Consider the following 13,929-nt stretch of genomic DNA (forward strand, 5'->3'; position numbering starts at 1 on the left):
AAATGCTATCTAGGTAAATACCATATCATGATTGTTCTGTTTGCGCCAACAGTGAATGGGTCTACTGCATCTAGTGAAACCTCACAGGAAAAAAGTTATTCTCAGATTTCAGGAAGAAATAGTTCCTTATTTAAAGATGCAAGTGCAGTATGTGATGTAACAGCATCAGATGCCAGAGCGGTATGTATTTTCCCGTTATTTGATGTAGTATGTCATACTGATTACTCTGTTTGGTATTCTATAGTGTGTTGACCCCCCTTTAAAAAACTGCTTTAGGATGTTGAGGCATGCTGCAAGAGTTCAGGTATGTCAAGCTCTTCTGGTGCAGTAAAAGTCAACAGACTCCAGACATATTCTCCTTAGTTACTCATTATAGTAATTATTAGTAACTCTTCTGAAGCAGCAACTCAACAACTTGTGGATAAAACACTATTTAATCTTCACTCATTATATGAACACTCATTCTCGTAGGCTTTTACATTCATTTTCTGTTAACATACAAAGAAGCTTTAATGCCACTGACATTCTTCTCCATTGGACATATGGGTCATCAGTATTCCTTCGAGCAGTGTATGGTGCAGACATCTCTTTACTCACTTGTGGGTAATGTCAGGGCAGCTCAGCCAACATCGGCCCTGCATGAAGCCTGAAAGGAATACCTCAGATAAACAAACCACAGCAGCAGCAGCATCAACAACAACAACAACGAAGTGTAATCTAAAGAAACTATGATCCCAACTAGGGATAACTGTAATTCTTGAGAAAACTGTATTACCCCTCTTTCCACTAATGCAAAATTCATCATACTCATCCATCTATATGCTACTACAGCACATGATTTTCCCATCAGTCCTTTACATCTCTCATAATTATTACATATAAAATCAGGGAAAATCTCGTATCCTCAAAATGGGATTGCAGATACACTCTAGTACATCTCAGGCAAGTCATTTTCTTTACGCTTTATAGTCGCAAACACTACACTTTTAAACACTGGGCCCTCCAAATTTTTGCTGGGGTGTATTCACCCAGCAAAATATTAAAATAGTCCCAATCTCCCAGTGTCCAGGAGGCTTTCCTCAGTTCTAAGAGAATGCTGGAGCTGGCAGTCCCTTCCCAAGTATTCTCAGTTGGCAAACATTGTGCTAGAGAAATGAATTGATTGGAGTTCTTAGTGCTCTACATTGTCCACCTCCAAGGGTATAAAATGCAATAAGAAAACCAGGAATAACTTCACAGAAACTATAGCTAAAAGTCTTATGGTAATATTGTAAGCTATTATCTCAGTTTGTATTTTTTGGTGCTATAGTGTATCTCTGTTGCACTTTCACATAAGTTATCAATATTTCACTTGAAATTCAGTAGTGAGAGCATAACCATTAACCATTATACTTTATCACCTGAATATTTGTTTCATTGTCCATTATCAACCATTTTACCTCAAATTGAACCTTGTACAGGTTGTCATGATCATTTCATCCATCATTCCCAGAGAAGTTTTGGTTAGACAGCTTTCTTCAGATCATTTATGAATGTCTGCAACTAACTTAAAGAATGGTGGATCTTGTAAATCTTGCCGTTAGTCAAGTGAGAAGCACAATGAGAATTGAAATATAGTATAATAATCCTTTACCATCTTGACTGCTACCTGCAACACTAGATTACTGGCATCAGACAGTGTCCTCCTCGTCATTAATATCTGCATTCTGCAAACCACTGAAAAGTGCGTGGCAGAGTGTACTTATTCGCATAAGGAGTGTGGGAAGAATGATTGCTGAAATGCCTCTATGCATGCTATAGTTTACTGATTTTGCCTTTGAGGTTATTAAGTGAGTGATACGTAGGGTGTTGTAGCGTATTCCTAGGTTCCTTAATTAATACTTGTTCTACAAGTTTTGTAAGAAAGGTTTTTTTTATCCAGAAGATGGGATATTTTGGCAAGCTGTCTTCAGGCATCCCTGACAACTGACTGTCTTCTTCTGGACACTGCCGTTATATCCCCTTACCCACACCCACAGCCTCCAGCTAGCTGGTTCCAGACGCGTACCTGGCTCAGTGGTGGGGGAAGCATGACATTCCAGCTCAATCCAGTGTCCTCAGTCATGCCGTAGCCAGTGGCAGATGCAGGTCTCTGTCAGTGGGGCAACAATGCATCCATGTCCTCTTCAATTGCCATGATGGGAGTGGATTTCCACGTTGACTGCTGCTGTGCTTTGACCTTGATGAAGACTGGATCCCAGCAAAATTGAAACCCACTGTCTATTTATTAGTTCATCATGTAGTTGGATTTCTACAGCTTCTTTTAGAATACGATCCCAGAATGTGTTGGATTTTTGCAACAACTTGGCGCCATCATAATTCATGGTATGTTCATGGGAAATGCAGAGGTCCACAACAGCACACTGTGTGGGCTGTTCATTGTCTGTGTGCATTTATGTTCAGTGCATCTCTCCTTTACCATTTAGATAGCATGAACTACATACATTTTCCCGTGCTGACAAGGGATGTGATATACTCCTGGTTTCTAGAGTTGTATGTTACGCTTGACTGATCCCAACAAGGGTTTTCTCTTGGGTAGAGAGCAGAAGACACACTTGACACTATTACTCTGAAGTATTTTTATGCTTTTTGGTGGTGTGTTCCTGACGTTTAGGGTAATCATCACCACGAAAGGCCTCTCTTCATTCATAGCAGGCTGTGTTCTTGGGTTCTTTGGTCGTAAGGCCCATTATATTTGATGGTTACTGTAACCATTCATACAGAACATGGCTTGTAGATGCTGCAATTTGGCTGTTAGACTGTCATGGTACAATATGATGTGTGCTCCATGCACTTTTAGGGACACCTCATTGTGAGGAGACTTGAAAGTTGGAGGCATGCAATTACAAATCTATATGTGTCAGTTTATGGTAGACACTGTGTCCTAGTGTGCCATCTGGTTTTCACCTGTCAAACACTTCCAGAAATGGAAGCTGATTATTTTGTTCTGTCTCCAACATGAATCTGATGTTCTGGTCTTGTGAATTCAGGTGTTGCGGGACGTGTTGTAGGTGACGTTGCCTGTGCAGTCAAATGATGGACACATCATCTACACATCGAAAAAGCATGAGGTTTTGTAGACTCCTGACTCCAGGACTACTTCTCCTTAATCCTCCATAAACGTATTGGCCACCAGAGATGAGAGTGGGCAGCTCATTGCTACTCTGTCTCTTTGTTAGTAGTAATATTTGCCGAATAGAATGTAATTCGATGGAACTGAAACAGCTTTGTTAGTGCTGTTCCGAACTTTGCTTCTGTGAGGCTTAGGGAGTCTCGTAGAAGTACTCTTGTAAAAAGAGATACCATGTCAAAGCTCACCATGAGCAGTTGGAAGTTCTGGAGCTGCTAGATGAAATGCAGTGAATTCTATGTTTGGTGCTGTTGTTTGCCCACAAAGCAGGTGAGGATCACTGTCATGTGTTTTGAAAATTCATTTATTGGTGCACTGATGTTGCTAACAATTGGGCAAGTGGCATTGCTTCCTTGTGAACCTCAGGTAATCAGGAAAGTCAGGGTGCACAGTTGCTTGAGGATGAAGTCTCTTCACAGTCTTCTTGACTTGGAAAAGCTCAATTGCCTCAGTTGGTAGGATCATTTTCACTTCTCCTTTAGCCATCGACCTCTAACAGGTCATACATTTTTGTTTTGTTTTTACAGTTGACGTGATATCAAGACTGTGCCTTTGTTTGCTGGGAGGATGACTGTGTCGCAATCTTCTCAGAGCCACTTAAGTGTGTTCATCTCTGGGAGATGTTGAATTTCAGTGGAAAAGCCCTAGTAAGAGTAAGACTTATTTCACATGATGTTTCCTGTGCTGCATGTTGTGGAAGTGCAAGAGTAACACTGGGAAAATCTAAAATCACACATTTGTAAGAATCGAACATTTTTAGGTTAGGCTTTACCGTGACTGTTACTGACATTAAATGAAACAACAATTTCACTGTTACCAGTCACCGTTTTTTATTTCCACGACGCGTTTCGAAGGTTTAAACCTCCATCATCGGGTGGCTTTACATTAGTAAGTATTACATTTGTGTGTGTGTTGTGTTACGATTTTTGGGGGAACTTGTGGCACTGCCTTCAGTGATCACAGGTTCCTTTTGCTGTCGTAACACATCACATGTATACTGCCACATTTGTAAACTGAGTCATTTGTTTACAAATGTGGCAGTATACATGTGATGTGTTACGACAGCAAAAGGAACCTGTGATCACTGAAGGCAGTGCCACAAGTTCCCCCAAAAATCGTAACACAACACACACACAAATGTAATACTTACTAATGTAAAGCCACCCGATGATGGAGGTTTAAACCTTCGAAACGCGTCGTGGAAATAAAAAACGGTGACTGGTAACAGTGAAATTGTTGTTTCATTTAATTTGTAAGAATCCTTTTGTGTTATAATTGGTGTTTATTAAAAAGTGCTTGCCAGTTCAGTTCCTATGGCATCACTATGACATTCCGCTGTGGGTCAAACCAACCTGTGACCATTTGTGTTACCCTCTTGTTTATACACTCAATGTTAGTCATATTTGGCTTGGACCCCACACAGTTAGAGTGAATTTCTAAGTGGTCTCTTTAGTAGACTGATTTAATTTCATGTGTATTCTGCCAATAAACCAAAGTTTGCCCCTCTGCTTTAGCTATGGCTGAGCTTATAAGATCCTCCCATTTCATATCCCTGCAAAGTCTTGCACCCAGGTGTTTGTATGAGGTGACTGATTCCAGCTTGTTGATACCACCATAGCCGTAGGGTTCTATATTCTTTCATTTTGTGAAGTGCAAAATTTTTCGTTTTTGAACTTTTAAAGCAAGTTACCAATCTTTGCATTCCTTGGAAATCTTATTACAATCTTACTGAATATTTGTACAGTTTTTTTCCTGGTAGTACATCTCCCCAGAAGTTACTTCTACATCTGTGTGTCTCTCTATTTGGGATAACATGCTGGTTCCTCCTTACCATGAAATCCTCGGTCCAGTCATAAATTTTTCTTGATACCCCATATTAGTGTAATTTTGATAATAACTGTGGATGTGGTACTGAGTCATATGTTCTTTAGAAATCTAGAGATACTGCATCCATCTGACTGCCTTGATCCCTGGCTTTTAGGATATATTAGAAAAGTGAAAATGGGTTTCTCGAGATCAGTGTTTTCTCGAGGAGTAGGTCATTCTGTTTGAAATACCTCATTACATTTGTGCTCAGAATATGTTCTAAGGAGAAAAAAATAGATGTCAGGGATATTGCACATAGTTTTGTGGATCAATTCTGCTATGCTGCATGTAGACAGGTGTGATCTGTGCTGTCTTCCAACTACTGTGCACAGTTTTTTGTTCAAACTCAGTCACAAATTCAGTATAGAATTTGATAGAGATTTCATCAGGCACTGGAATTTTGTTCAGTTTTAGTGATTTCAGCTGTTTCTCTATATCACTTTTCTTTGCAGTTTCTCGTTGCAGTAGTGTGAGAATTAAACTGAAGCAATACCCCTGGATTTTCATTTTTAAAGTAACATCTGAAAAGTGAGTTCAATGTTTCTGCTTTTGTTTTGCTATCCTCAATTTCAGTACCTGTTTCGTACATGATGTATAGTCTCTCCTTATAACTATATTAATTACAGAGACATCAGTATCAACTTCATGTTTTTAAATGAAATTCAGGAAATATTTTTTGCTAGTACCATTGTTCTAAGACTGACAAATTTAACAAGATTTCCCTCTTCAAAATCTGATTAGTAGTTGCAGAGAAATTACAGTATTGTGATATAACACACATGCAGCCACATGAGAGATCGTACATGGAGGAACCCACATTCAGCAGTTTACCCCATTAACAATCCAGTATTAGAATTTATGGTTTATCTGTTTTGAACATTAAGCCATTTAAGGTCATAATTATGTGGAAAATCATGGAGTTATACAGAATTGTTGTGTCACAGGCTGATTGGGCCCTCCAGCTTGACACAACTAAGACAGTCTACTTAGAAAAGTGGAATAGTGAAGGAAAGTTTAATTTTAAATTAATAATAATCACACTTGGCTATGTGTTATTGGACTGAAACACCAACTGGAAGGCAGATCACACGACATGACATAACATGACATCAAAGGATGATTCACTAATCGGCAGTTCTACTCTTGTTTCAGTTAGAGCCATTAAAGAAAGCTACATTTCAAATATTGAATGGATTTGCAGAACAGGGATTCAAGGTGTAAAGATTGTTAAACAATAACTTCGCATCATGAATATAAAGTCAAGATAGACACTTACATTGCAAAATTATGTCATCAACAGTAACAAAAAGGACATCACAAAAGTGTTATCATAAACACTTTCTTAAACTTCAGTTATTTCTTCAAATGTTTGAAATGCACACTGTCTACTACAATACACATTTACAGTCATTAGTGCGAGGACATCTTGACAGACTCAAGAGATTCCTTTGATAACATTGCACATGCTGCAACACTGTTATGTTTTAAATACTCCATGGCCATCAGAGCACATGCATAAGCTTCATCTTCAAGTTCGTCCCAGAGAAAAAAATCCAGTGGCATCTAATCAGGTGAATGTGCAGGTCAGTTGATAACACCTTCACAACCTATCCAGTGACTGGGAAAGAACTGGGGGAACTCTTTCCTTGCCACAAATGAGTAATAATCTGGGTACTCATCATGCTAGTATCAAATATATGTACATATTCCAAGTGGTACTTCCTCTAGGAGAGCTGGTAATGTGCATGTCTTTTATCAGTCAGGGTTCTTCAATGAGGAGAGGACCAGTCATGTAATCTCCAATAATCCAGCACCAAACATTCACATCACACGGCCTCTGATTTTTTATTTGTTTTGGTCAGTACAGATTCTCAGTAGTCTAGTAATGTACAGTTCTCATATTTAGCTTCCCATGATTTGTAGAGGTAGCTTTATCAGAAAGAGAAGTCTTTAAAGAAAGAATTTATTGTCCTGATGTCACATCGAAATTGAGTGAGAGAATTCCACACATCTTCTGTAATTCTGCTTGTTAATCTGCTGCTAAAGCGACACGATACAAATGGAAGCTGTTTGTGTACAAAATCTGAACAATGCTGGCGTGATTTATTCCAGAGGAAGTCTCTCTCTGGAACTAATATGTGGTTTATAAGAGAAAGGTGTCAAAACATCTGTTTCATTCACTCCATTTTTTCAGGTATGTTCCTTGTTCCCTAAATAGTATTCCAGTGCCGTTCAAATAAGTTTTTTGCGCATTCACTGAATTACCATTCTTGTTGGACACCATCTCTTCAGGTATCTTTGTGTGTGCAGCTCAACTGTTCTCGTAACATTTCTTCTGCATTTTATGAAGAAGAAGCATATCTAGTGTCTCTTGGTATGTGAAAGGCAATTATTTTTTCAAACTGCATGGCACTCGACACACATGAATGTCACAGACATAATGAAAGCTGTATTTTGTCCGCCTGTTGAAAATGGATAAAGCCTATGTTCTAAATTTTGTAATTACTTCAAAACAAGCAGTCTGATTTTGAATAGTGAGACATCATTGAATTCATCTCTTTTAGAACTACAATATTAGCAGCAGATATTATATAGTTCTACTTGAGAAAGTGAAGTTGATACGTGTAACTAATATCTCTGTAATTAGTATACCTTCATTTTGTAATAACTTTCACACAATTCATAAAGTATGGAAAGTTCTAGTTGGGAATAACAAATTATTTAGGAATAAAGGAGATTACTCACAGAAAGGCAGAAGCGCTGCACTGTCAACATGTACACAAACAAAAGGTTCAAAGCTTTGAGCTTTGCTTTGCTAACTAAGAAATTCCTTTCTCAAGCTGTGCGTGCGTGCGTGCGTGCGCGCGTGCGTGCCCTCCCATGTTTCTCCTATGGCTTGAGAAAGGAATTTCATCTGAAAGCTAACAAAGCAAAGCTCAGTACCTTTTCTTTGTGTATCTGTCAACGACGCAGCGCTTCTGCCTTTCAGTGAGTCATCTCTCTTATTACTAAACATTTCGTTTCAAACAATGGAAAATCTAGGATGGAATGTAACAATATTACAAAAAGTATAGGCACAACTAAAAGACTTACACAGTATAAACTTTCAGCCAACAAGACCTTTGTTGAAAAAAGACTCACACACACACACACACACACACACACACACACACACACACACACACACACACACACACACACACAACTGCAGCCTCTGACAGCTGAAGGCACACTGCAAATAGCAGCAGCACTGCATGATGGGAGTGGCAAATAGATGGGGATAAGGAGGAGGCTCGGGTGGGGAGGCGGAGGGGTAGCATGGTAGGTGTGGGGGACAGTGAAGTGCTGCTGGGGAGCATGCAAGGATGAGGTGGAGAGAGGGTAGGACAGCTAGGTGCAGTTGGGAGGTTAGATGGAGGACAGTGGAGTGATGGTTATGGGGGGGGGGGGGGGGGGGGTGTAACGGAAAAGGAGAGAAGTAAAAAGACTGGGTGCAATGGTGGAATGAGAGCTGTGTATTGCTGGAATGGGAACAGGGAAGGGGCTGGATGGGTGTGAAAAACGACTAACGAAGATTGAGGCCAGAAGGTTTACAGGAGTGTAGGACATGTGGCACAGACTGTAAAGCAGTCGTTGAAATGAAGGCTGTTGTGTTGCGCAGCGTGCTCAGCCACTGGGTGGTCCATTTGTTTCCTGGCCATAGTTTGTCGGTGGCCATTCTTGTGGACAGATAGCATGTAAGTTTTCATGCCCACATAGAATGCAGCACAGTGGTTGCAGGTTAGCTTGTAGATTACATGACTGATTTCATAGGTAGCCCTGCCTTTGATGGCATAGGTGATGTTTGTGACTGGATTGGAGTAGGTGGTGCTGGGAGGACGTATGGGACAGGTCTTGTATCTAGGTCTATTACAGGGATATGAGCCATGAGTAAGGGGTTGCAAGCAGGGATAGATGAGTATACTGTGTAGTTTCGGTGGATGGCGGAATACCACTGTGGGAAGGGTGGGAAGGGTAGTAAGCAGGAAATTTCTTATTTCAGGGCACAAAGACATACTTGAAACCCTGGCGGAGAATGTAATTCAGTTGCTCCAGTCCTGGGTGGTACTGAGTTACGAGGCAAAAGGTCGTCTGTGGCCTGACAGTGAGACTTTGGGAGGTTGTGAGAGACTGGAAAGATAAGGTTCAGGAGATTTGTTTTTGTATAAAGATGGGAGGATAATTACGGTCTATGAAGGCTTCAGTGAGCCAGTCTGTATGTTTCAAGTGGGACTTCTCGTCACTGCTGTTAGACGACCAAGGGTGGCTACGTCGTATGGAAGGGACTACTTCTTATGAAATGGGTGGCAGCTGTTGATGTGGAGGTACTGCAGATGTTTTGTAGGTTTGATATTGACAGAGGTACTGATATATCCATCTTTGGTAATCCTCTAGGAAGGTGGTTTGTTGGGTTGAGTAGGAACAAGTGAAGCAATTGGGGGATAAGTTGTTGAGGTTCTGGAGGAATGTGGATAGGGTGTTCTCACCCTCAATCCAGATTGTCCATAGCCGTACCCCAGATTTGTTCGTAGGTAATGCCTTCAAAGGAGAAATAATTGTGGATGAGGATATAATTGATCATGGAGACTAGAAAGGAGATTGTTGGTTTGGAATCCTTTGGTCACTGGGAAAGGTAGTGTTCGAGGTGGCATCAATAGTGACAAGCATCTTGTTAGTAAAGAGACAGGAACTGTGGAGAGTCGGTGGAGAGAATGGTTGGTATCTTTTACATGGAGAGTAGGTTCTGGGTCATAGGCTGAAGTTGTTGGTTTATGACAGCAGAGATTCTCTCAGTGGGAGCACAGTAACTGGCCACAATGGGGCATCCAGGGCAGTTGGGTTTATGGACTTTAAGAAGCATGTAGAACGCAGGAGTGCGGGGAATGATAGGGGTGAGCAGAGTGATGGACTCTGAGGAGAAGTTCTGGGATGGGCCAGAGAATTTGAGGAGAGACTGGAGATCCTGCTGGATTTCTGAAATGGGGTCTGTCTCGAAATATACCGAGGGTCTCACTGAGGCCTTCATTGACTGTAATTATCCTCCCAACCATGTACAAAAATAAATCTCCTGTGCCTTATCTTTCCAGTCTCATACAACATCCCAAAGTCTTGCTGTCGGGCCACAGAGGAGCATTCCCCTTGTAACTCGGCACCACCTAGGACTGGATCAACTGAATTACATTCTCCACCAGGGTTTCGCCTACCTCTCATTGTGCCCTCAAATGAGAAATGCCCTGCCGACAACCTTCCCACTCTTCTGACAGTGGTATTCCGCAATTCGCCAAACCTACACAATATACTTGTCCATCCTACACAAGCCCTGCTTCCAACCCCTTATCTCATGGCTCATATCCCTCCAATAGACCTAGATGCAAGACCTGTCCCATTCATCCTCCCACCACTACTACCACCACCACCACCACCACCACCACCACGTATTCCAGTCCAGTCACAAACATCACCTATCACATCAAAGACAGGGCTACCTATGAAACCAGTCATGTAATCTACAAGCTAAGCTGCAACGACTGTGCTGCATTCTATGTGGGCATGACAGCCAACAACTTGTCTGTCCACAAGAACGGCCACTGACAAACTGGCCCAGAAACAAGTGGGGCTTGCTGAGCACACTGCTGAGCACTACATCCTTCATTTCAGAGACTGCTTCACAGCCTGTGCCATATGGGTCCTTCACACCAACACCAGCTTTTCTGAATTGTGCAGGTGGGAACTCTCCCTGCAATATATCTTATGTTCCCGTAACCCTTTTGGCCTCAATCGTCGTTAGTCATTTTTCACACCCATCCAGTCCAGCCCCTTCCCTGTTCCCATTCCAGCACTACACAGCCCTCATTCCCCCATCGCACCTAGTCTCTCCTTTACCGCTCCCCCCCACCCCCCCACCCCCCTCCTGCACCTCTCCCCTGCCCTTCATCTACCTCCCTACTGCAACTAGCTGTCCTACTCTTTTTCCACCTTGCCCTTGTGCACTCCCCAGCAGCACTTCACTGTCCCCCACCCCTACCACCACACTATCCCAACCTCCTCCTTACCTCCATCCAGTTGCCACTCCCATCATGCACTGCTACAGTTGCTCGCAGTGTGGTTTCAGCTGTCAGAGGCTGCAGTTGTCAGTCGTGTTTGTGAGTTGCATTTGCGTTCGTGTGTGTGTGTGTGTGTGTGTGTGTGTGTGTGTGTGTGTGTGTGTGTCATCTATTTTGAACAAAGGCCTCATTGGTCAAAAGCTTATATTGTGACAGTCTATTCATTTTTCACACACTTCATCTGCATGAAAACATAATTACAAATTCTCAAATGGTTCCAAGAATATAAGAGGCAAGTTTAGCTGAATCATTCTGTATCATAAAGAGAAACCTAGAAGACAGTCATTGCTGTTTCTGAAGGTACTATGTGTAGTTTGTGTAACATTTTTGCTTTTTATTTGCTACCCTTAAATCATACCCAATCATTAAAGTGGAGAGAAATAAATCACAGCAGGTTTCAAAAAGACAGCTAAAATGCATACTCATTGAGTAGATTCAAGTCCTATGTTGAATCGGCATAATGTGAGAAATACTCTCTTGGTGGCTGTGATGGGATCAGGTTACAAATACCGGAAGAAGCAGTACAAACCCTCAAGAGTGACCAAAGAATTTTTTCGGGCTATGAAAGGACAAGACTCAGCGGTCATGAGAATGTCACCACTCTGCCCTTGCAATCCAGCACACTGATTTGAATAGGTAGAAACAAGTTTCCATTATGCAGGAATAACTAGTGATTCAATCAAATTTATTCTAGTGCTGTCAGCTTGATGAGTGTTACAGGGCTGGAGTCAAAGCTATAATTATAACACCTCCTGCACAAGATTTGTATGACAATTTCACGACAGAGTTGATTTGCCAGGTATCCACGTCACAAGAACAACACATGCTTTAAGTTCTAACCCGGAAAGAAATCAGAGACAGGAAGCCGTTGCAATACCTGAGACATCTACGCAGTAAAGTTGATGCAGGAACTGTACTCAGCATATTGCTATGTATGCTTTGGAGTAGCTGTCTTGTGGCACATGTTAAAGCTATAAGAGTGTCTCAAATGGAAATGCCATCAGATGCCATCACATATCTGGCTGACAGGATTCAAAAGACAATAATGCTGCCATAAGTCAATGCAGTAGTGGCACCATGCAGCAATGCTCTGTCATCAGCAGTGTCATGCTCATTTTATGATTGCCTGTCATACAAGGTCAATGCTCTGGCTAGACAGATGAGTAAAATGTTGTCTCATTGCAACTCTGGCATGATAGAAGGTGTTACCACAGAAGATCCCACAACGAATTTGGTCCTGAATGATGCAGAGTAGTCCCCTACAGTATGCTGGTATCACCGGAAGTTTGGAGATCAGGCGTGCAGATGTACATGACCTTGCACCTTCCCAAATGATGGCAGCAGTCAGACATAGGCAAATCATGTTGCTGGATGATATCTCAGTGCCATTACATTAGCAATTGAAAGACAGACTGCAAATTTCTTTTGAATACTGCTTCAGATTTGTGCATTTACACTTGAGCTCACATAATTGCATGCATAATTGCCAGCAATGAACTTCATTGCTTTTCTGCCACAAACAATTCATCAACATCAGTGCATGATATGCAACATATCAACCTGCTCCTGCAGTTGCTACAGGCCTTCATTTGGAATTTTATGGTTGCTGATTTCACTGAGCCAATAATTGGACTACACTTCCTGATATATTATCAGTTTCTACCTAATGTGACAAATGTGGGGCTTGTCAACAACATCACTGGACTTTTAGACTAGTGGATTCTGACACAGTTCAGCAATACATAGGGCAAAGCTCATGCAGGAGACAGGAAGTAAATACACCTAGTTACTTGACCATTAGGTGCCCCAAGACAAGTATATCACAGTACCATACATTATAAGAAAACAACTGATGCACCCCCACCCGCTCCCAATTTCATGTCATCCTAAGCATTTAGCTCCTATTTGTCTCACTATCACGAGGGCAAAATTTAATATGATGCTCAGGGAAGGTATTATTCACCCTCCTACCAACCTGTATTCATCATCTCTCTATATAGTAACTAAGAAGTGCAATGTGTGGTACTTGCATGGTGATTATCATGCACTTAATGCAAGGATGATACCAGACAGGTAGAGTCCATGCAAAATACCATGGCCAGTAAAAGTGCAGTCAGCAGGGCACACATGGGGAGAGCAGTAATGGTGAGGATTACGGGCAGGCACTGTAAAATTAACGATTTATTTTCACATGGCTTGTTAACCATTTGTAACTTCCAGAGAAATGTCATGAGTGGCGAATTTTGAGTAAAACCTACACATTTGTCCTGTTGCCTTGTTAAAATTTACTTCTTTTGCCAAAACACAGTCGAGTTTACAAAATGTCACCTCACTAACATGCTGTGCAGCTGTAGTTGCAAGAGAATTTTGAAACAGTGATTTATTAAGTTTATTAAGTAAGGAACTGATGAAAAGCTAGGTCAATAGCTGATGAAGAAGCATATCCTTAGTACAAAATAAATGTGTAATGACTTCAGTTATGGTGTTCGGAAACCCATAGCATTTCTCATTTCACCAGCTATCCATGGCCCTTAAAAATTAAATTCCTTCATTAAAAAAAGTCTTTAGTTAGTAGAATAACACATTAGATAATGAAGTTTTGCATATTAAACATACAGCAAAATACTCTCCTCTCTGGATGCTATCATTTGCAAAATTTCGTTTCAGTATCTCAAATTGTTTATGAAATTGAGGAATGTTGTAGATACTTCATTCTGGTTTTATCACTGGTGCTTAGCGATCACAAATGAG

The 13,929-nt window shown here is 41.2% G+C and overlaps 1 protein-coding gene across 5 annotated transcripts in view; it reads left to right on the plus strand.

Moving 5' to 3' along the window:
- The window catches only part of LOC126457855 (uncharacterized), a 311,923-nt gene that overhangs the window by 269,367 nt on the left and 28,627 nt on the right, over nt 1–13,929 (plus strand). For all 5 annotated transcript variants that reach the window (XM_050094498.1, XM_050094501.1, XM_050094500.1 and 2 more), the window contains one exon: nt 53–180. In XM_050094498.1, the coding sequence (XP_049950455.1) occupies nt 53–180 (128 nt within the window). The remainder of the gene's footprint in view (nt 1–52; nt 181–13,929) is intronic.

This window comes from Schistocerca serialis, chromosome 2 (assembly GCF_023864345.2).
Source record: "Schistocerca serialis cubense isolate TAMUIC-IGC-003099 chromosome 2, iqSchSeri2.2, whole genome shotgun sequence".
NCBI classification, from domain to species: domain Eukaryota; kingdom Metazoa; phylum Arthropoda; class Insecta; order Orthoptera; family Acrididae; genus Schistocerca; species Schistocerca serialis.